Source organism: Salvelinus alpinus, chromosome 15 (assembly GCF_045679555.1).
Source record: "Salvelinus alpinus chromosome 15, SLU_Salpinus.1, whole genome shotgun sequence".
In the NCBI taxonomy this organism is placed as follows: Eukaryota; Metazoa; Chordata; class Actinopteri; order Salmoniformes; family Salmonidae; genus Salvelinus; species Salvelinus alpinus.
Genome location: NC_092100.1, coordinates 46,869,030 through 46,891,035, shown reverse-complemented (window position 1 = coordinate 46,891,035; position 22,006 = coordinate 46,869,030). Strand labels below are relative to the sequence as shown.

General features: G+C 46.0%; 1 protein-coding gene across 1 annotated transcript in view; it reads right to left on the bottom strand.

Annotated features, from left to right (window-relative positions):
* LOC139540191 (neural-cadherin-like) overlaps positions 1 to 22,006 on the bottom strand; it is a 110,057-nt gene that overhangs the window by 35,552 nt on the left and 52,499 nt on the right. Inside the window, exons 8-21 of the mRNA XM_071343804.1 lie at positions 21,328 to 21,500; positions 19,370 to 19,538; positions 18,656 to 18,826; positions 18,117 to 18,289; positions 16,695 to 16,862; positions 16,124 to 16,373; positions 15,610 to 15,737; positions 14,966 to 15,152; positions 12,544 to 12,687; positions 10,803 to 11,086; positions 7,619 to 9,227; positions 4,982 to 5,075; positions 4,160 to 4,344; positions 2,117 to 2,343 (exon numbers count right to left, since the gene is read on the bottom strand). Of these exons, the coding sequence (XP_071199905.1) occupies positions 2,117 to 2,343; positions 4,160 to 4,344; positions 4,982 to 5,075; positions 7,619 to 9,227; positions 10,803 to 11,086; positions 12,544 to 12,687; positions 14,966 to 15,152; positions 15,610 to 15,737; positions 16,124 to 16,373; positions 16,695 to 16,862; positions 18,117 to 18,289; positions 18,656 to 18,826; positions 19,370 to 19,538; positions 21,328 to 21,500 (3,962 nt within the window). The remainder of the gene's footprint in view (positions 1 to 2,116; positions 2,344 to 4,159; positions 4,345 to 4,981; positions 5,076 to 7,618; positions 9,228 to 10,802; positions 11,087 to 12,543; positions 12,688 to 14,965; positions 15,153 to 15,609; positions 15,738 to 16,123; positions 16,374 to 16,694; positions 16,863 to 18,116; positions 18,290 to 18,655; positions 18,827 to 19,369; positions 19,539 to 21,327; positions 21,501 to 22,006) is intronic.

The window sequence follows — 22,006 nt, the reverse complement described above, 5'->3', positions numbered from 1 at the left end:
TCACCCACGACTGCTCATGACTCCAACACCATCATAATGTTTATTCTTTGTGAAAGAATAAGAAATTCTTTGTGAAAAGAATGTAGACCTTAGAAATTCTGACGGAAAAAAAATGGGTCACCGCTGAAAACGTTTGAATACCATTGTTGTAGAGCATGATCCTGCAGGAGCGAGTCACTGCTTTGATGTTTGCAGAGAACAACAGGGTGTTTCCAGGGTCACACCAAGGTTCTTTGTACTTTGGGAGGGGGACACCGTGGAGTTCTCAACTGTGATGGAGATGTCTTAAAGCGGCCAGGCCTTCCCTGGGGAGGAAGGGCAGCTCTGTCTTGTCAAGGTTGAGCTTGAGGTGCTAGGCCGAGATATCTGCTAAGCACGCAGAGATGCGTGTCACGACCTGAGTGTCAGAAGGGGGTTGAGTGTCATCCGCATAGCAATGATAGGAGAGACCATTTGTGGATATGACGGAGCCTAGTGACCTGATGCATAGAAAGATGAGGCGAGGGCCTAGAACCGAGCCCTGGGGGACACCAGTAGTGAGAGTGTTGTAAAGACACAGATCCTCTCCACGTCGCCTGGTACAGTAAGAGCGACCTGCCAGGTGGGATGCAATACAAGAGTGTGCAGAGCCTGAGACACCCAGCCCTGAGAGGGTGGAGAGGAGAATCTGATGGCTCACTGTGTCAAAGGCAGTGGATAGATCTAGGAGGATGTGAACAGAGGAGAGAGTGTCAGCTTTGGCTGTGCAGAGAGCTTCCGTGACACAGAGAAGAGCAGTTTCAGTTGAGTGACCTGTCTTGAATCCTGACTACTTAGGGTCAAGAATATCGTTTTGAGAGAGATAGTGAGGGGGTTGGTCAGAGACAGCACACTCAAGTGTTTTGGAAAGAAAATAAAGAAGGGATACTGGTCTGTAGTTTTCAAGTGTTGGTTTCTTGAGGAGGGGAGTGATTCAGGCCCGTTTGAAGTCAGAGGGGACACAAACAGTGGTCAGGGATGAGTTAATGAGAGAAGTGAGGAATGGGAGAAGGTCTCCAGAGAAGGGAAGAGGGGAATGGGTCGAGCGACAGGTTGTCGGGCGGCTGGACCTCCACTAGTTGCAGGATTTCATCTGGAGAGAGAGGGGAGAGAGAGGTCAAGGAGTAGGGTAGTTCTGTTTGAGTGGGACCAGTGGACTTAATAGGCTGAGTGAATGAGGAGCGGATGTCATCAACCTTCTTTTCAAAGTGGTTGACAAAGTTGTCTGCAGAGAGGGAGGAGGAGGGGGGATTAAGGAGGGAGGAGAAGGTGGGTTAGAAGCAGAAGTTTGAGATTTAGAGTGATTGAAAGTGGCTTTAGCAGCGTATACAGAAGAAGAGAAGGTAGAGAGGAGAGAGTAAAAGGATGATAGGTCATCCAGACGTTTAGTTTTCCTCCATTTTTGCTCTGTCCATTTTTGCTCTGTCCATTATAGCCCTGTTCTGTATGATCGCAATGAGTCACTCATCCACGGAGCAGGAGGGGAGGGCCGAGCTGGCTGGGAGGAAAGGGGACAGTGTGAGTCATAGGATGCGGAAAGGGAGGAGAGTAGGGTCGAAGAGGCAGAATCAGGAGACAAGAGGGAGAAAGATTTAGTATAAGGGAGAGGTGATAGGATAGAAGAGGAGAGAGTAGTGGGAGAGAGAGAGCGAAGATTGCAACGGAGCATGACCATGTGGGTAGGGGCTGAGTGGCTAGGGTTGGAGGAGAGGAGACAGAAAAGGAAACAAGATAGTGATCAGAGACCTGGAGGGGGGGTTGCAGTGACGGCATTGTTGGGAATGGGTTCGTAAGTAAGCATTTCACGGTAAAGTCTACACCTGTTGTTTTCGGCGTACGTGACAAATAACATTTAATTTGCTTTGATTTAAAAGATAGAGGGAAGGAGTTGGGGAGAGATAGAGAAAGAGTGAGGAAGCAGGTATGAACACACAAGGGGGAGAGTTGGTGTGAACAACATGAATGAAAAAGCTATGAATGCACACCGCACCTCTTGGCTGATAAAGAAATGATCTCAAGAACGCCAAGCTCTGCTATGCACCTAGAGATGTATGAGCTAAGATCCCTATCTTCAAGAAGGGAAAACTTTGAGGCGTACCTTCTTTTTATGCACCGCAAGGTATCCATGTAGTTTCTCTGGGCGAAGGTAGCTGTCGCTGTGCACAGAGAAGCGCACGTCCAGCATCTTCAGTCCTACGTCTGTCAGGCTGAATACGTTGATGGCACCTGATCTGACGGACAGGTGTTCAGACAGGAAGCCCCTGAACATATCCTGTCGACTCGTCTTGTCCACCTGGGACTCAATAAAATCCCTGGCAGTGATGCCTACAGAAGGGAGAAATACAAACAAACACACACAAAACACACACACACAGAAAGAGAGAGACACACATACACACATTCACTGAACGTTCACTACTCACTGACAGGCGGAGTGGATCAAAGTGTTCTCAGTCTTGGTTCTATTATCAAATGTAATCTCCAACATTCCTCTAGATTGACGTATGCTGGCCACACGTCAGTTCACTCACCCATTAGGTGAAACTATTTTATTTACTGTTATTTAATTATTTCCAGCGAGACCCGACTCTTTGGCTCCGGTATAAACCATTTGACGGCCTCACTATTAAATAGATTTAGAGGTCAAAGCATTAGCTATGCGTCTCTTCTAATAATATCGGAGAGGGTGGAAAAAGTCATCTTTAATCTATACAAAATGAAAATTATTCCCTAGTATGCCTAATAGCCTTGTAGTCTATTCATACAATGGATTTTAAAATGTCAAGGACTAACCTGGCAGTTTGAAATTGACCTTTACAATTGGGATATGCCCAGAGAGAGCCACAAGACCAAGACATTAAACTGCATTTTTTTGTGTGAAAAAGGCACCACATGTTTGACACACACTGCTACTTGAAGTGATAGGGACTATTGGTTGTATCGATTTGTGGTAAAGTACATGCCTTACAGCTTGTAAGGGAGACGGTGAGACCCACATTCAACGTAAAATGCTTTGATCTTTAGGAAAAGCTTAAAAAGCAACCTGGATCCATTGGGTTTGCTAGCTCACAGTGGAGCCTCAGGAGGACCAATTCCAGATCCCGAGACTTTATAACTCATTTCTTCTTCTTTCTCCTGTTTAAATTCACTGAGCAGATGCTGATTCCACCTTAATTCATTTGACAACCTCATAATCATCCACTTAATGTCTGAGTTTATTCAATCATAATAACAATAACTTGGCAGTTATTGTCTTTCTCAAACCAAACACATTTCAATGAAAGCTACACTCTATATCGCTCCAACAAAGGAACGAAAGAAAATAAGAAAAAAAACAGATGCTTGGTGTGGGTGGAAAGACAAGTGACAGAGAGCGAGAGAAAGGAAAACAAATGGAAAAAGTAACTTATGTTGACAGGTTCAGACTTCAGAGCTCGTATCAACATAAACTTTGTTAGATAATCTTCTCCTATAGAGCAATCCTGCTGTGGAGTAACAGCAGCAGCAGTAGCATCAATGTAGTTGCTGAACTGTGAGTTGGTCATGACTTGACTAGGGCCTGAAGCTTTTATTAATCCCGTGACCTGACGGGAGAAACTTTTGGCCCAAACTTTCTCCTGTCAAGTCACGTAATGTAGTCGTTAAAAAAAAAACTAGTGACCGTAGGCTCTGTCTGAAAACCTCACCTCACTAGCTGCCAAATTATTACTTATTCTGTTCTTGTTTCCTGAACTCCTCTCCAAGCTCATTGGATGAGGAGGTCCAGAGAGAGACCTTGAGTCCTATCCTCCAATGCGCTTTGAGAGGAATTGAGGAAACAATAAGGATAGAGGAAACAAGGATTTGACAGCTAGTATTCTTTTCAGACACAGCCTTTATCACGAGGGCCCTGTGTTTTGGCTAATCAAGTCACATGACCTGGATTTTAATCATTATTTTCAGCCTCTTCCCAGAAATTAGAATTAGACCAAAAATGAATGAAATTGTCTGAGGATGGTGCTATGACGTAAAAGAAAAGGGGACAGTTTGATGAAAAAGCTTTAAATAAAGGTTAAACTGTGACATGATTAACCAAAACACAAGGCCCTATCATAGACTGTAGATTAGATTGGAACGACACTGTCACGCTGCTGTAGCCTACCTGTGAGACGCAGGGAGGCTGACAAATGGATTGCCTTGTCCTCCAGCTCCCGCACGTGAACTGTGACCCGCGACACCACGTCCGGCCACACCCCATCCGACACGCCCACTCTGAGATAGTAGCTGCCCGCTAGGGTATGCTGTCTGATGGCCAGGTGACCTGTACTCTTGTCTAAGGTGAAATACCTGTTGGTAGGGCAAGGACGTTGTGGAAAACTTGAATGACTGGGTAGTATTCATTAGGGCGTGCAATGGAAAATCTTTAAAAAATATATAAATAAGGAAATAAGTGTCTATTATTGGACAAGGCCAAAAAGTTACTCCTTGTTCAAGTCCATATGAATAAAACAGGAATGTGTCAAATATGCAATTGGGATTTTTCTTTTACTCCCTGACTGTGTTAGATGCTAAATTGTAAACAATCGCAGAGAAAACATTATTTGATCCTTTTCCCCCCACAATTCCACCAGTTGACAGGATACAAACGCATCCTCTGATTGCTCTGAATATGATTGCAATGTTCAGCATAGTAGCAATCACTGTTGATCATATTTCTTCATCATTTCAACACATAGGGAACGTTCTTTAGGGGTCGAGGCCATCGGATCAGATGTACATGTTGAATAAGCACTCGCTGACCAAGTATGAAATGGCGTTGATTTTATATGACATCCTCCAATCACTTCCATCTCTATTTGTATCCCTCATATGTTAACTGTTTAACTGATTAACTGTCCTGTACATAGAGAGCTCCTGTAACATGCTGTCAACGGTGTGTTCTTACTTATGACTCACTCTCATTATAAACAAACGTAACACCTACTTCATTCCTCTTGCGTCTAAGGTGTAGGTCTTGTTGTCCCAATCATCAGGATCAGGGGCATAGACCTTGCCCAGTGAAGTAGTCTGCATCTGTCCTGTACACAACGCACACAAAGACATTGATTTTGTCTGAAAACAAACCCAACGTGATAGAGGCCCCAGGTCGCTTATCTTTAGCCCTTTTCTTATTTGCTGTTCTGTGATTCTGCTGTTTCTGTTCTCCCTATTCTGTTCATGAGTGTGAAGTCCCACTGTCTGGGTTGAATAGACTCCCAGTACTTGAGCTGCGAGGAGCGCTGAGGGCTTAAGGAAGTCAGGGCTATCTCAGTATGGATTATGTTATTATCGAGTCCCAGCGCCAGGGTACTGCAGCTGGGTAAACAATGGGAGCCTGTATGAATGTACGTGTCATGTTGCTGCAGTGTTTCATACAATTACTGAAAACTAAACTGAAACAGCCAGGTCCATGATCAGAATGTTAATTGGCCTAACAATCCCCCCTGAGGAACACCACAGATCTCGTAATGTTCAGGTCAACATTAGGGCCAGATACAATTAGTAGAGCGGAGAGCGTGTGGGGGGTAGAATGTTGTTAAACCTGAAGGAAGGATTTGCAAGAATCATGAAATGCTGAAAAGAAATTGTAATATTAGCCGCAGGTGTTTCAATTACGCATTCAGACAACACAGGTACGCAGAAAGAACATTTCCTACCTTAGTCAACTCTTAGTCCGCATCCTCCCTGCTGTGCTAACTTGGGTAAAATCCTGGACCCATATTCACATAGCATCTCAAAGTTGGAGTGCTAACATTGGATACATTTGACCTTTTAAATCATAATGAATAAAAGGGGGAATAAAAATCTGAACCTAAATCAGCAATCCTTCTCCCAGACACTCCTACTCTCAGACACTCCTACTCCCAGACACTCCTTCTCTCAGACACTCCTACTCTCAGACACTCCTACTGCCAGACACTCCTACTCCCAGACACTCCTACTCTCAGACACTCCTACTCTCAGACACCCCTACTCCTAGACACTCCAACTCTCAGACACTCCTAGACACTCCTACTCTCAGACACTCCTACTCTCAGACACTCCTACTCTCAAACACACCTAGACACTCCTACTATCAGACACTCTTACTCTCAGACACTCCTAGACACTCCTACTCTCAGACACTCCTACTCTCAGACACTCCTAGACACTCCTACTCCTAGACACTCCTACTCTCAGACACTTCTACTCACAGACACTCCTGGACACTCCTACTCCTAGACACTCCTACTATCAGACACTCCTACTCCTAGACACTCCCACTATCAGACACTCCTTCTCTCAGACACTCCTAGACACTCCCACTCTCAGACAATACTAGACACTCCTACTCCTAGAAACTACTAGACACTCCTACTCCTAGAAACTCCTACTCTCAGACACTCCTAGACACTCCTACTCCTAGACACTCCTACTCTCAGACACTTCTACTATCAGACACTCCTGGACACTCCTACTCCTAGACACTCCTACTATCAGACACTACTTCTCTCAGACACTCATAGACACTCCTACTCAGACACTACTAGACACTCCTACTCTCAGACACTCATAGACACTCCTACTCCTAGACACTACTAGACACTCCTACTCCTAGACACTCCTCCTCTCAGACACTCCTTATCTCAGAAACTCCTAGACATTCCTACTCTCAGACACTACTAGACACCCCTACTCTCAGACACTCCTAGACAATCCTACTCCTAGACACTCCTACTCCCAGACACTCCTACTCTCAGACACTCGTACTCTCAGACACTCGTACTCTCAGACACTCCTACTCCTAGACACTCCTACTCCTAGACACTCCTACTCCTAGACACTCCTTATCTCAGACACTCCTAGACACTCCTACTCCTAGACACTCCTACTCCCAGACACTCCTACTCTCAGACACTCCTACTCCCAGACACTCCTACTCCTAGACACTCCTGATCTCAGACACTCCTAGACACTCCTACTCCTAGACACTCCTTATCTCAGACACTCCTACTCTCAGACACTCCTACTCTCAGACACTCCTACTCCTAGACATTCCTACTCCTAGACACTCCTACTCCTAGACACTCCTTATCTCGGACACTCCTAGACACTCCTACCCTCAGACACTCCTACACTCAGACACTCCTTCTCTCAGACACTCCTACTCTCAGACACTCCAAGACACTCTTACTCCTAGACACTCCTGCTCCCAGACACTCGTACTCCAAGACACTCCAACTCCTAGACACTCCTACTCCTAGACACTCCTACTCCTAGACACTCCTACTCGCAGACACTCCTACTTGCAGACACTCCTACTCCTAGACATTCCTACTCTCAGACACTCCTACTCCTAGGCACTCCTACTCCCAGACACTCCTTCTCTCAGACACTCCTTCTCTCAGACACTCCTACTCTCAGACACTCCTACTCCTAGGCACTCCTACTCCCAGACACTCCTTCTCTCAGACACTCCTACTCTCAGACTCTCCTTCTCTCAGACACTCCTACTCTCAGACTCTCCTACTCTTAGGCACTTCATGAATACCAAAAGTTGACTGAAAGTTGTCTGACACTTGTCTTAAAGTGAGGAACTCACCCCTCCGGCTGTGGACGTAAATCTCCTTCTCTCCCTCCTGGTGGGCGTTGTCGTTCTGGTCGCCCACAGTGACGGTGAGTGTGTTGGTGACCGTCATCGGCGGACGACCGCTGTCTGTCATGACCAAGGGCAGGAAGAACTCCCTCTGCCGCTCGCGGTCGAAGCGGTGCAGCGCCGTGAGCGTTGCCGTGCCGTCACCATGGTCTTGCAGGTGGAAGTCAGGGGCGTAGAGGCGAGGGAGAGAGAGGGAGAAGGGAGGCCCGTTCTCAAGGGAGTCCCTGTCGATAACGTGGAGCAGGCTAGAGGTCTTGTTGAGCCACACCACCTGTGGAGCAGGGCTGTTCTCCCAGAGGACAGGGTTATAGGTCACCTCCAGCTCTGGCCCATTGTCATTTACATCCAGCAGGCTCAACTGGACCGTGGTGCTACCCGTCAAGGCTGGACTACCCCGGTCTGTCGCTAGGACAACCAGTTGGTACTCTGCCACGATTTCTCTGTCCAGCGGGCGGGTCACGGTCATGATGCCGTTTCTGTCCACTGTGAAATGACTGTACGGGTCTGACTCTGGGGAGATGCTATAAATTATTTCCCCATTCAGGTCAGAGTCTGAGTCGCTGGCCCTCACCTGGGTGATACTGGTTCCCACTGCAACATCCTCTGGCAGAGGGGCGAGGGGGTAGGAGGTGGGGGCGAACACTGGGACGTGGTCATTCTCGTCTACCACCTGGATGATGCAGTGGATGAGGCTGGAGAAGTCAGAGTCCTCCACACGAATGGTGAGGTTGAATTGTTGCTCGCCGGGCCTCTCGTAATCCAGCCTCTTTCTCAGCCTCAGAGTTCCAGACTGCTCTGCTTTGTGGCTCACCATGTAGAACCTCTCACCCTGATCCCCTGCCGCCACACTGAAGCCCAGCAGGCCGTGAGCCCCTGAGTCTGGGTCCACAGCATCCAGCTTCAGCACGGTTGAGTCTGGAGGGCTGCTCTCAGACACACGAGCCCCGCACCACTTCTCTTTGAACCGGGGGGTGTGGTCATTCAGGTCCGTGATGATGATAGTGGCGGTAGCCGTGCCCATCATACCCTCTCCATCCTTGGCTTCAACCACCAGTTGGTGCCGCTCTGCCACCTCCCTGTCCAACCCACCGGTTGCCACTGAGATGGTGCCTGTACTGGCGTCAACGGTGAAGAAGTCGGCGGCTCCCGCGTCATGCGCGTTCTCGATGATACGGTAGGAGAGGATGGCGTTCTGACCCACCGCCGTGTCATCAAGGTCCGTCGCCGTCATCTCCATGACGAAGGTACCTGGGGGCGAGTTCTCGGCCACGTTGCCGTGACAGCCGTCGGGCACGCAGACGAAGGAAGGCGCATTGTCATTGATGTCCCAAACGTTGATGATGACATCAGTGAAGCCGGTGAGCCCCTCCCCTTCCTCGTCTGTGGCCAGGACCACAAAGCGCCACACTGCCCGCTCCTCGCGGTCCAGTGTCTTCTGGGCGTACATTTTCCCTGTGATCTCGTCGATCACAAACTTAGACTCCGATCCCTGACCGTGAAGAGAGTAGCGCACGGCAACTTGGTCTGCATCCTTGTCTGGGTCTATGGCTGTCACCTGGAAAGACACACAAAACTCATCAACATCGGTGTGTGTGTGTCTCTCTCTGTGTGTGTGTGTGTGTGTGTGTGTGTGTGTGTGTGTGTGTGTGTGTGTGTGTGTGTGTGTGTGTGTGTGTGTGTGTGTGTGTGTGTGTGTGTGTGTGTGTGTGTGTGTGTGTGTGTGTGTGTGTGTGTGTGTGTGTGTGTGTGTGTGTGTGTGTGTGTGTGTGTGTGCGTGTCTTTATAAGCATAAATCCCATCAATCTATTTTATTTTAAAAAAAAAATTTTTTTTTTTTTTAGCGAGGGCCAGCCGACTAGAGCATACAGGTCGCAGTGGTGGGTGGTATAAGGTGATTTGGTAACAAAACGGATGGCACTGTGATAGACTGCATCCAGTTTGCTGAGTAGAGTATTGGAAGCTATTTTGTAGATGACATCGCTGAAGTCGAGGATCGGTATGATAGTCAGTTTTACTAGGGTAAGTTTGGCGGCGTGAGTGAAGGAGGCTTTGTTGCGAAATAGGAAGCCGATTCTAGATTGGAGATGCTTAATATGAGTCTGGAAGGAGAGTTTACAGTCTAGCCAGACACCTAGGTATTTATAGTTGTCCACATATTCTAGGTCGGAACCGTCTAGGGTGGTGATGCTAGTCGGGCGGGCGGGTGCGGGCAGCGAACAGTTGAAAAGCATGCATTTGGTTTTACTAGCGTTTAAGAGTAGTTGGAGGCCACGGAAGGAGTGTTGTATGGCATTGAAGCTCGTTTGGAGGTTAGTTAGCACAGTGTCCAAGGAAGGGCCAGAAGTATACAGAATGGTGTCGTCTGCGTAGAGGTGGATCAGGGAATCGCCCGCAGCAAGAGCGACATCATTGGTATATACAGAGAAAAGTGTCGGCCCGAGAATTGAACCCTGTGGTACCCGCATAGAGACTGCCAGAGGTCCGTACAACATGCCCTCCGATTTGACACACTGAACTCTGTCTGCAAAGTAGTTGGTGAACCAAGCGAGGCAGTCATTAGAAAAACCAAGGCTATTGAGTCTGCCGATAAGAATACGGTGATTGACAGAGTCGAAAGCCTTGGCCAGGTCGATGAAGACGGCTGCACAGTACTGTCTTTTATCGATGGCGGTTATGATATCGTTTAGTACCTTGAGCGAGGCTGAGGTGCACCCGTGACCCGCTCGGAAGCCGGATTGCACAGCGGAGAAGCCAGCGGAGAAGCCATTGGTTATGAAGTAGAAAGTAGACTAGTTATGTACATGCATGACATACAGAAGCATGGATTAGATTTTTATGCTTGATAAAGATTATTCTGGGTACCTGACTGTTTGTGCATTCAAAATGAACCCCTGGCTTGTCAAACAACAAAACTATGTCTTGACTCAAGCAGAAACAGACAGGCACTCAGGCTAGAGACAGAAATATCTTGTTGAGTGATATCCATTGTAGTTATCAGCTACGTCTAGCACATGTACAGTATGACATACAGAAGCATGCATTTTACATGGTTGTGTGAGCCTCGGTACCTGACTGCACAAGCTGAAACAGACTGGCACCCAGGTTAGAGAAAGAACTCTGAGACACACACCTGAAGCACAAAGACCGGCGAGCCATCTAGCTCCTCGGTCACTGAGCCGTAGTACTCATTCATAGAGAAGACTGGAGCCTCGTCGTTCTTGTTGACCACGTTGACCACCACAGCGGCGTAGTCCTCCCACTTCCCGTCCGATGCCAGCACCAGCAGCTTGTACCTCTTCTGCAGCTCGTAGTCCAGAGGCTGGGCGATGAAGATGGTTCCCACTTCAGGCTCCATGTCAAACACCCCTCCGGTGTTGCCCGATGTGATCTGGTAACGCAGCTTGGCGTTGGCACCTGTGGTAGGACCAGGGAGTGAAGAAATTGACATTCTGGAAGGTGGAGTTCTGGATGCTGTTCGTAGAGTTAGGGCAAGTCTGAAATTGCACCCTATTCCCTGCATAGTGCTCTAAAGTGGACGTAAGTAGCTTTGGCAAGAGCCTATCTCCTATTTCTGTAGCGTGAGGCAGCTTGATGTACTGTACAAGTACACCCCCTGGACAGGACGTTAGTCTAATGCACGTCCTTTTTGGACATACCTCATTGTTAGCTAGCATTATGTGCCAGACTGTTCCTGCATTCAACAAGTTGATGTTATTGTTACCTTGTTTAACAAGACAATGACATGTTGGCTAGAGCAGAAACAGACTGTGCTGTATGTAAACAGGTTGTAGGCCTCCATTCCTGTGTAAGGTACACCTGCCAAATTGAACCCCTGCCTATGTCACCTTGAGGGTTTGAGAAATGGACCAATGGGGAAGTAGATATCTGAACTTCTCTGCTGTGTCTCCATGGACACCATCCAGTGAGTTTACGGTCCCCAGATAAATTAATCCCCTGTATGTTTCATGGCTCCCCTTTCAATCAGTCTGTTGTGTTAAAGCCCAATGTAAATGCTAGTCTAATCTCTGCTATTAACACAAATCAGCAGACAAAGCGCTCCCTCTGGGCTCTCCAATAAGCTTATACTGCAGTCAAGCCCTTGTGTGGATTTTTTAAACAAGACAGATTGGGCTTAGGCTCCCGAGCAGAACTGCTAACTTTCTATGTTGGGGGCCGGTGCTTTCTGGTCGTTCATCATGGGTTGGTTGAGGCTAGTGCTACATACACTACAAGCTAAGCCGCACTGACCCCGCTTGCGATAAATGCTTGATTAACAAGCCAAAACATGGCCGATAAAGGGATATTACGCCGAGTGTTGCTGCTGTATCAGGGATGAGCTGGTTTATCACACCAAATCCCACCCACCTACTGTGTAGGAGTGTGTCTGTCTTTTGACGATTAAATGGTTGCGTCCTAATGTAGCACAGGGTGGCTCAGCTCATCTCTCTCAGCATGATTTAATCAGAACTCAATCCAGATGTGGCACTTGTGGTGAGTCATTTTTTTACATTTGTAACTCCTCACTGCCCTCACTGTCTCAAAAACTAGACAATTTAATCGAGTCTGGGGTTGGGGAAAATGTAATTATTTGATTGATAGTCACCACTGACCAAGGTGTAGTGTCACACCAAGGACAGTTTTGGCCAGGCACAAAATGTGAAAAACAGACTTTTCCCCTCAGGTTTCAAAAGTCCCCATGAAATGTTAATCCTGTGCCAGGTTACCTTCCTCACTGCAGACAGTGCCATAACCTGCACTCCCTAGAAAATATAAATGTTATCAATGTGTAACACTGCCATGAGTGCCAATGTGTCATCTCTGGTTTTATCCGCTCTCTTTCTTCCCCTGCCATCTCATCCTGCCTTCCATACCTTCATCTTCGTCATTAGCTCCGACGGTGACAACAGCCAGGCCGACATCTGCGTCCTCGTCAACGCCGACTTCATAGAGACGCGGAGCAAAGACGGGTTTGTTATCGTTCACGTCGCTGATGAAAACCCGCACATATGCTGTGTCTGCAAGAAGAACGACAAGAGGAAGGAGATTAAACGCCATGGAGCTACAACTCGGTATGTCATCCTCCACTCTCTCTCTCCTCCTATCCTAACACTTCTCTTTCCATCCAATCCCTCTTTACATCAGAGGATGTCGGCAGTCACAGTGTGAGCCAACTACACTTTTGAAGGGGAGAGAAACACTTAACCCAATGTAATGTGCCTCACTTGACAAGGAAATCGGAAACAGTGTTATTCTCGATTAGGTGTTTGAAATGACAGAAATGATTCAACCATGGTTTTAGCCGGGTTACATTTTGGCAGCAAACAACAGTGATTAGGTAGACCTTCTCAGGAACGCACTTTTCTAAAAGAAAACAGATGAAAAACCTATCCACCTCTCCTCTGGGATGATCAAATATTTATGAGTCGACAAGTGTTTACGTCTCTGTCTGTCTGGGTCCATTTTCAGACCTTTATTTTTGAACTCAAACATGATTATCTTTTTCTAAAAAGGTTGGTGACATTTTTGTCGTAAGTGGTATGTTTAGAAGGTCATGTAACATGGCCATGTATACAAATGTGCTTCTATTTTCACCATATCTCTCTGCTTTTCTCTGCACGCTCTCCCTTCCTCCCTCCCTCTCCCTGGCCCTATCCCCATCTACCCCCCCTCTCTCTTTCTTTTTCCTCCCTCTCCCAACAGACAGGTAGTATTTGCTAAGGAGATGAGCCCTTCTGCTGGTGCAGATATGTGGCAGAAGACAACGCCAACACAGCGCTAAGGCTCATTGGAAATGCTAAGCAGCCCCCTCACATCCCCCGGAGAGGAGGCTTTGCTATTCCAAACCATCACCCTTACCTCTAATACCTTCTCCACAAACATTTGTTAAAAACCCTAATTCGTAACGCAAAGCTTCCTATTACATCACCTGCGATACCGAAACAGAGTTAATTCTGCCATCATGAACGACCAAGCCAAACACAAAATTCAGATTTCTGAACAGCAAACTGCGAAATTCGATGGTTTTGTAAAATTATGTACCACAACCCTCAGAGAGTTTCTCTACAGGGAAGAGACAAGAGGCTGTCTGGTTACGCTGTTAGAATGAATGAAAGGAAAGATTCTCTTTTCATTTGCCCTCGCAGGAGGCAAATGAATAGAATGCTATAGGCATTTATTGTCTATGTAAAACAATGTGCACAGTGCATGAATTCCTTTTGTACTTTGTTTCAGCTGAGCACATTGGGTTTAACAGCCCTAGCTACATTACAGTACTTAATGTTTTAGTTTTTGGCTGCGGATCCAACTTTTCTGACCTATTTTTCTCCGGACTAAAGATCCCGACGCTTCTACGCATGTGTTTATGCTCTACTTTACGCACAGTCTCTGTTCTACTTGTAAAAATAAAAAACAGGCTACTCTGGCGAATGGGGCTCATTTAATCAAGTTAGATCAAAGCTGAATCAATGTCTGCACAATCACATAATGATAGTATTCTACATAACAGAACTGAATATAATAGCATTGTATAACATTACTGTACGACAAAAACCCCTCTCATGTGGCCAAAACTCAACAGGCAAAATACACAGGTAGGCCACTAGGCAAAATACACATGTAGGCCACTAGGCAAAATACACAGGAAGGCTATGCTACTTTGTTAACACCATCTGCTCTAAAATCCGCTCACTGCACATCATTTAAAACAACGCTGTAGGCTACTTCCAAACAACACAGTAACTCAAGAAGATCTAAATACATATCCTCATGAAACTGAGATCAAATGGTTGGTATGCAGATGCTGCATGAACGTTTCACCGGGAAAACTTTAATAATAAACATTCAAGATTGACAGGGAGAAATGTGAAGGGAAGGAGACCACACAAATTTGTGAGGAAAATAGAGGTAAAGAAACACATGCGTAGAACGTGATATGTGCATAAGATTCATGTCGGAGAAAAGTCGTCTCCGCAGCCACTGCCTTTTTTGTTTTTACAGGACTGCAGTAGTCAAATCAGGGTCATATTTATAAGATACCAAACATCACTGCAAACACAGAAAAAAAACTCACTGCAAATCGGAAAAAACCTCACTGCAAATCGGAAAAAACATTACTGCAAATCGGAAAAAACATCACTGCAAATCGGAAAAACATCACTGCAAATCGGAAAAACATCACTGCAAATCGGGAAAAACACCACTGCAAATCGGAAAAAACATCACTGCAAATCAGAAAAACATCACTGCAAACCTTTTTGCTATGTTGTGCCCTAATATATACAACCCAGCCCTCACCGAAGTTGGGCTGTTTGTTCCTCCCGGGCCGTGCTGACTCCATGCTGTCTTCAGACTGCACCTCCAGTAGGTAGGATCCCTGTGCCTCGCGGTCAAACACCGCCTCTGTATAGATGGAGCCCAGCTCTGGATCCACACGAAACAGACGGTGGTCCCCACTACTGTCACTCAGGAGGGAGTAGGTGATCTGTAGGACAGGGACAGAGTACAGTTAATTACGGTATCCATATTAGGAGATTTCTGACTTCTGTACGGCATCCATATTAGGAAGTCAACACATTACATAAAATGGACAACTTCCTAATATGGATGCCGTAAAGGATCATTCTATCACATCCATGTGGTCACTGTAACAGATGGAATCACCAACGATAAACGGTGCTGTAGTTATCCTGAGTGCGGGGGAGTAATTGTTCTATGTATGAGTCACATGACTGTTCATAGAGACTCGAGTCACTGCAATAGCACTGTCACTGCTATCATTATAGTGTTGCATACCTTCACAGTTGTACGGTCAAAGCCCCACAGGCAGAATAACACATAATCCCAACCACTTGACCACCACAACTATGTGATGCTAAGTTATGGATGGGTCAATGGATATTTTGTTGTGTTATGTTAGATGTTGTGGATGTGCCACTAACCTGTCCGTTGAGACCCAGGTCCTTGTCGTGAGCAGACACCTGGAGGACCATGGTCCCCACCTTGGCTCCCTCAGTCACTGATGCCTCATAGATGGAGGAGGTGAAGAAGGGAACATTGTCGTTCACGTCTGAGGGCCAACATATGAGAAATCATTATTTGAAAATGTATTTCTGCACCTGTAATCAAAACTGTCATGAGACTATTTCAAGATTAAAAAAAGGTTCAGTATGGAGTTTTTTCACTGACTTTGTGCTATTGGATGTATAAAACTACAGCTTTCAAAGTATACTATATATAAAGCTGAGAAGAAAAAAAAGATGAGTCATGGATCAATGTCTATTGAAGACAATAGTGAATGCTTACAGTTCACCCAGGGGCGGCTCTAACTTCCTCTTAAGTCAAATGTTCACTAAGTCTCCCACTGACATCCATGCAAAAGATTTGACATAAGTGGAAGTTAGGATTTGCCCCCTTATGATGGGGTGTTTGCAGGGTGTCTGAGCTGAGACCTACCTGTGACGTTGACATGGATGGTGGTGAATGCAGCCAATGGTACTGCCGCCACATTCTGAGCCCGCACCCTCAGGGAGAAACTGGGTGTGGTCTCATAGTCCAGCGGCTCCGACACCAGGATGGAGGCAGAGCCGTCCTCGCGGTTGGGCGACAGGTAGAACCGCACAGGCATGTTAGTCTCCGGGACCACGCCCTCCTCCAGGTTATAAGTCACCCTGGGGTCGCCTAGCAACGAGGTCGCTTTGATCGTCTGATGTAAACGGAGAGCAAACAATATTTTTGAGAGGGAATTACGACAAAAACATTCAATGGGATTTTCTGTATAATATTACATTTATTCAGTTGTTGAGTAAATTAAATTGCAATTAGTAACAGCAGGTTAGTCAAGTCAATTAGTGCTCCTTGACTAAATCTGAGCCTGCAACTTAACAATTCCTAAAATATTTTCCAAACGCTTGAGTAACGTGTGTGCAGCCAGCAAACCGAATGGTCAAAACAAAGACACCCCGAAAGTCCATAATGGGATAGGCTTCCCATGCCACCCAGGCTGGTACCGGACTGTTCCACGCACCACGATGGAAGTGTCCCTGGCTGTGTTCTCTGGGATGACCACGCTGTAGCTGTCCTTTTCCCACTGCGGGGGCTGGTTCTTCACGTTGGTAATGGTGACAGACAGCTCCACAGATGTGCTGCGATTCCCCCCGTCCGTGGCAACTACTTCCCGTGTGATGTAGGACCTCTGCCATCAAAACAATAGCGAGATAATAAGATTGGGTTCCTGCTAACCCTAACCCTAAGCCTAACCTTAACCCCTACACCCTCCCCCCCATCCCCCACCCCACATTACCTTAACCAGTTTAAATGTCAACCTCAATGGGGTAGAGACATCCCAAGGATAGTCCCGGATAGCAAGGACCAATACGATTCTGTCTAATATGGTTAATTTAAGCCTGATATAGTTCAGTAAGTTAATGACACTGTATTTTATACAGCTCTATCACCCTGCACTGATGATATCTACTGGGATTGAGCAAGAGGCTGGTTGAATGGCTGGTTAACCAACCTGTGATATGGACTCGTTGAATGGCTTGTTGACTTTCTGGTTGACTAACTGGTTGACTGACCTGTGATACGGGCTGGTTGACTAACTGGTTGGCTGACCTGTGATTTGGGCTGGTTGACTGGCTGGTTGACTGACTTATTGACTGACATGTGAGATGGGCTGATTGACTGACTGGTATGGTGGAAATTACAAGATGATGTTATAATGCTGTTATTGCATTAAATGGTTGTTTTATGCAACAGTATAAGGGGTTGTTAGAACGCTCATCTGTGTGTGTTTTACTGAGGATGTGCATCTGGAAGATTTACGATGTCTTTGGGTGATACCGCATTCCAGAGCATGAGTTAATGTTTCTGTTCTTTAAGGTACCAGGGAGAGATGGCTCCAGGGACAGACCCTGGTCTCTACACAATGACATACTGTCTGCTGTGAATTCTAAGTATCTTTCATACAAATCTTAACCTTGTGACCCATTCCATACATCTGGTGTTTGTCAGGTAGACTGAAGGAGGATGGACTTTGCTATAAAATGCTGTGGCTCAAACCAGCTGGTTGAGTTCTCAGTGATCAGCTCCAGGGGTGATTACCGACCAGCTGGTTGAGTTCTCAGTGATCAGCTCCAGGGGTGATTACCGACCAGCTGGTTGAGTTCTCAGTGATCAGCTCCAGGGGTGATTACCGACCAGCTGGTTGAGTTCTCAGTGATCAGCTCCAGGGGTGATTACCGACCAGCTGGTTGAGTTCTCAGTGATCAGCTCCAGGGGTGATTACCGACCAGCTGGTTGAGTTCTCAGTGATCACCTCCAGGGGTGATTACCGACCAGCTCCATTACTGCACTAATTTAATAATAAAGTTTGATGATTTTGAAGAAATCTAAAAGTCTCTCCTTTTGATTAAAATAATTCCACCACACTGGTTACGTGACAGACCTGTGATATGGGCTGGTTGACGTACACCCAGCCGGTAACAGGGTTGACCCTCAGGTACTCAGGCTGCTCCTGGGACATGGAGTAGGTGACGACGGCGTTGGTGCCAAAGTCATCATCGTGCGCCGCCACACGCAGGAAACTGGTGCCGATCATGGTGTCCTCTCTCAGAAAGTCTGTGAGAGACAATATAGACCAAACAATATGCGCCTCACTCTGGAGCAAGGTCACGGTCTGTCACAACTTTGGCGAACAGTATAGACTGAATCAACAGACCACAAATCAATTGTTTACATGCTTATGTATGTTTATGTATGCTTACATCTTTACGTATGGCAATACATGGATTACGATGACAACTTTTACCAGATAATTAAGTAAAGAGTTACTATGCATAACGCATAGTACATAAAACCTTTTCTAAGAGCTTTGGTTAATAGTCTATATCATGATAACGAATGGTCAGTCTGCCATCAATCATATGTATTAGTATTATATTATACTTTTATCATATGTATTATTATGTATAACACGACACTCACACTCGTAGCGCAGGTTCTCAAACTTGGGGCTGTTGTCATTGTGGTCCTGGATGAGGACGTTGAGTTGACAGATCCCTATGAGAGGCTCGTCAGCCCAGTCTGTAGCCGTCACCGTGATGGAGTACTCTCTCTGACGTTCCCGGTCGAACCGCCGTGCCGTCACGATCACACCTGACACAGAGGTCAGATGCCTAAGGTCATGACTAGGGCCCCTGAGTTTTTCATGAGGTAACTACATGACCATGAAATTGAGGAAAAGCTCTGGGCCCTAGTTTTGTTCTATAATTTTGTTTCCTGAGTTTTTTCCTGAGTGGTCGGGAAAAACTCAAGAAGTTAGTCACACCTCGTTAATAGGATAGCTGTATTTGTCATGACATTATTGATTATTGTTATATTTATCCTGGATCCATTTATGATTAAAACAGTACATTGTTATACTGCAAAACGTGATCGATAGGTCGATAAATAAAAGTTAAGTATGAGGTGTAATACTTAATTTCAATTGTACAGGTATGTAAAGGGCATTTATCTGACAATACCGTTTAAATAAAATATTATTAAGAGTATCAAGACTGCATGGGAATTGTTAAATCTGTTACGCATTTACCCCTGGTCTTAAATGCTTATTGTTTCCATGCTACACATCCTGCTTGGTTATGGCTAATTCAACAAGTACCACCACAGATAACTGGGATCCTTGCCCTCTGTACCTACCTGTGTCAGGGTGGACTCTGAAGGCAGGCATGGCTCTGTCTCTGTGCATCAGGCCATACTTGACCTTCCCATTGGCCCCCTCGTCTGCATCCACCGCGTGCACCTGCAGCACGAAGGTCCCTGTGGGCTGGTTCTCCAACACAGACGCCTGCTCCCTGTACTGCTGACACTGAGAGAGGGAGGGAAAATAAGGTGTGGGAGAGGGAGAGAGAGACAGAAAGATAACGAAAAAAAGAAAGGGCAGATGGGGTGGGTTCAGACTGAATCCAGAAATTAGGTTAGAAAATACTCATTGTACTCTATGTAGACATTTGCACAGTACACGTGATAGGATTGAAAATAGAGCAATGCCATTACTTTCTTTGAAGGTCCACCACCGCATCAAACCACAACTCAACATTGCACCCACTCTGTCTTTCCCTGGTATCATGTCTACCTTATCCCTTGAGTCTGCCCCAGAGACAGAGAGTCTCCAGTGACTCACTAGAGCGCTGTTGAATTAATACACATACAAGTAAAATACTGTTAGTAGAGAGATCACAATATGCCCAACAGGAAACTATACATATTAGCAATATGAATATCAAAGTACTAAAAATACACTATATATGCAAAAGTAAGTGGACCCTTCAAATTAGTGGATTTGACTATTTCAGCCACACCTGTTGGTGACACGTGTATAAAATTGAGCACACCGCCATGCAATCTCCATAGACAAACATTGACAGTAGAATGGCTTTAATGAAGAGCTCAGAGACTTTCAGCATGGCAGCTAGGATGTCACCTTTCCAACAAGTCAGTTCGTCAAATTTCTGCCCTGCTAGAGCTGCCGCGGTCAACTGTAAGTGCTGTTATTGTGAAGTGGAAACATCTAGGCCAAACAAGATCACAGAACGGGACCACTGAGTGCTGAAATACGTAGTGTGTAACAGGCTGACTACACTGCTCGCGTTGCGTGCACGAGCGTTGCAAAATAAATGTAGAAATCTATATTATTCAATTATTGCACCCACACTGCTCGCGCGCGCCAACGAGCGTCAGCGTTGCCAAGGGCTAAAACAGAAGTCAGTTCTATTTTTGACGCAGATCGCGCTGCAAGTCCTGCCTCTCCCATCTCCTCATTGGTTTATAGAAGCAGGTACCCTCGTGCCATCTCCTCATTGGTTATACCCACGTGGGTGACTGAAAGACGAACGAGGTCAGTGGCGGTAATGCACCTAGTTTATGAAAGTTGCCAATTGCAATATAAAGTCAAGAGAAGAAAAAGCCTAGGAGGAGAGATGACTAGAAGCGATTCGGTTGACCGTTTTATGTGTGGATTAATTGTCGGAGTAGAGGACCTTGTGCATTTCAGGTAAAATAACAAATCAATGTTTATATCCCAGGAAAAAGCTAGCTAAATAGGACCAATTAGCTAGCAAGTGCAAGCTAGTTAGCTAAATTGCCATAAAGGACCACATACTTTTGGTCATCTAGTCATCTAGTATCACCTCGACACCTTCCAGCCATCCACTGTACCTCATGACTTTACGAACTTTATGAAGACTTCTCAGACCAAGTATACGTCATTCCTAATTAAGGAGGACGTTAGTCAGCCAGGTATAGTATATCATGATGATACGTCACTTTTTTCATCAATTCATTAAAATCTCTGCCTTCAAATAGCATGTGCACTAATCAGAGTTCTGGGGAAAACATAAGGGGGATACTGTAGAGAGACAGGGGAAGTAGGAGAGAGAGCAAGAGAGAGAGAGAGAGAGAGAGTTGGAAGGTCAGACAGACAGACAGACAGACAGACAGACAGACAGACAGACAGACAGACAGACAGACAGACAGACAGCGCAAGACATTGACAGAGAAGACTACCTAGAAGACAATTTTAACACTACTTTCCTGTATACAGTCCAATGTACTACTGTGTGTATAAAGGGACATCATCCACAATACTTTTCCCTCACCTTCTCAAAGATGGGTTTGTTGTTATTGACGTCATCAACACCCACGATGACCCGGGCAGTTGCAGAGAGTGGGTGTGGCCCCCCGGAGGCGTTGTCGTCCGTAGCCGTCACGTTGAGGACATACTCCAGGCCCTGGAGCTTGGGAGGGGCGGTGGAGCGCAGCCGGATCAACCCTAAAAAGATGAGACCAGAGGACCATTACAACCTTAGCAAGGGACCACTACCTACGGTTGAAGACATTAAAACGTTACTTTTTTACAATGCCTTTGCTGCAGCCAGTTACATTGTTAATGTGACTTGCCATGTCGCAGGGTGACGCCAAGCACCAAGTTCGTTAGCAATTATCTAACTATAACCCATGTAATTAAATACATCTCTTAAATATGCCCCTGATGGTGCAGTTACATTACATGTTTTTATTGCAGTTTAGTACAGATTCATTTTTTTGTGTCCCCAACTGTACTGTCACCCAGCTCAGCTGAGAAGAGGTTCCCATTCCCATGTGAAGGTGACAAGGGCTATAAGTTAACCAGGCTACATACATGCACGTTAGATGTACTTGTTTTCTCCTTGTCTTGCCTTTGCATAACTAGGAGGAAAAAAGGATCAACGAAAGGAGAACAGCATCTGAGTCAACTGTTCTCTCTGTAAATACCGACATCAATGGGTTCAGGATGAG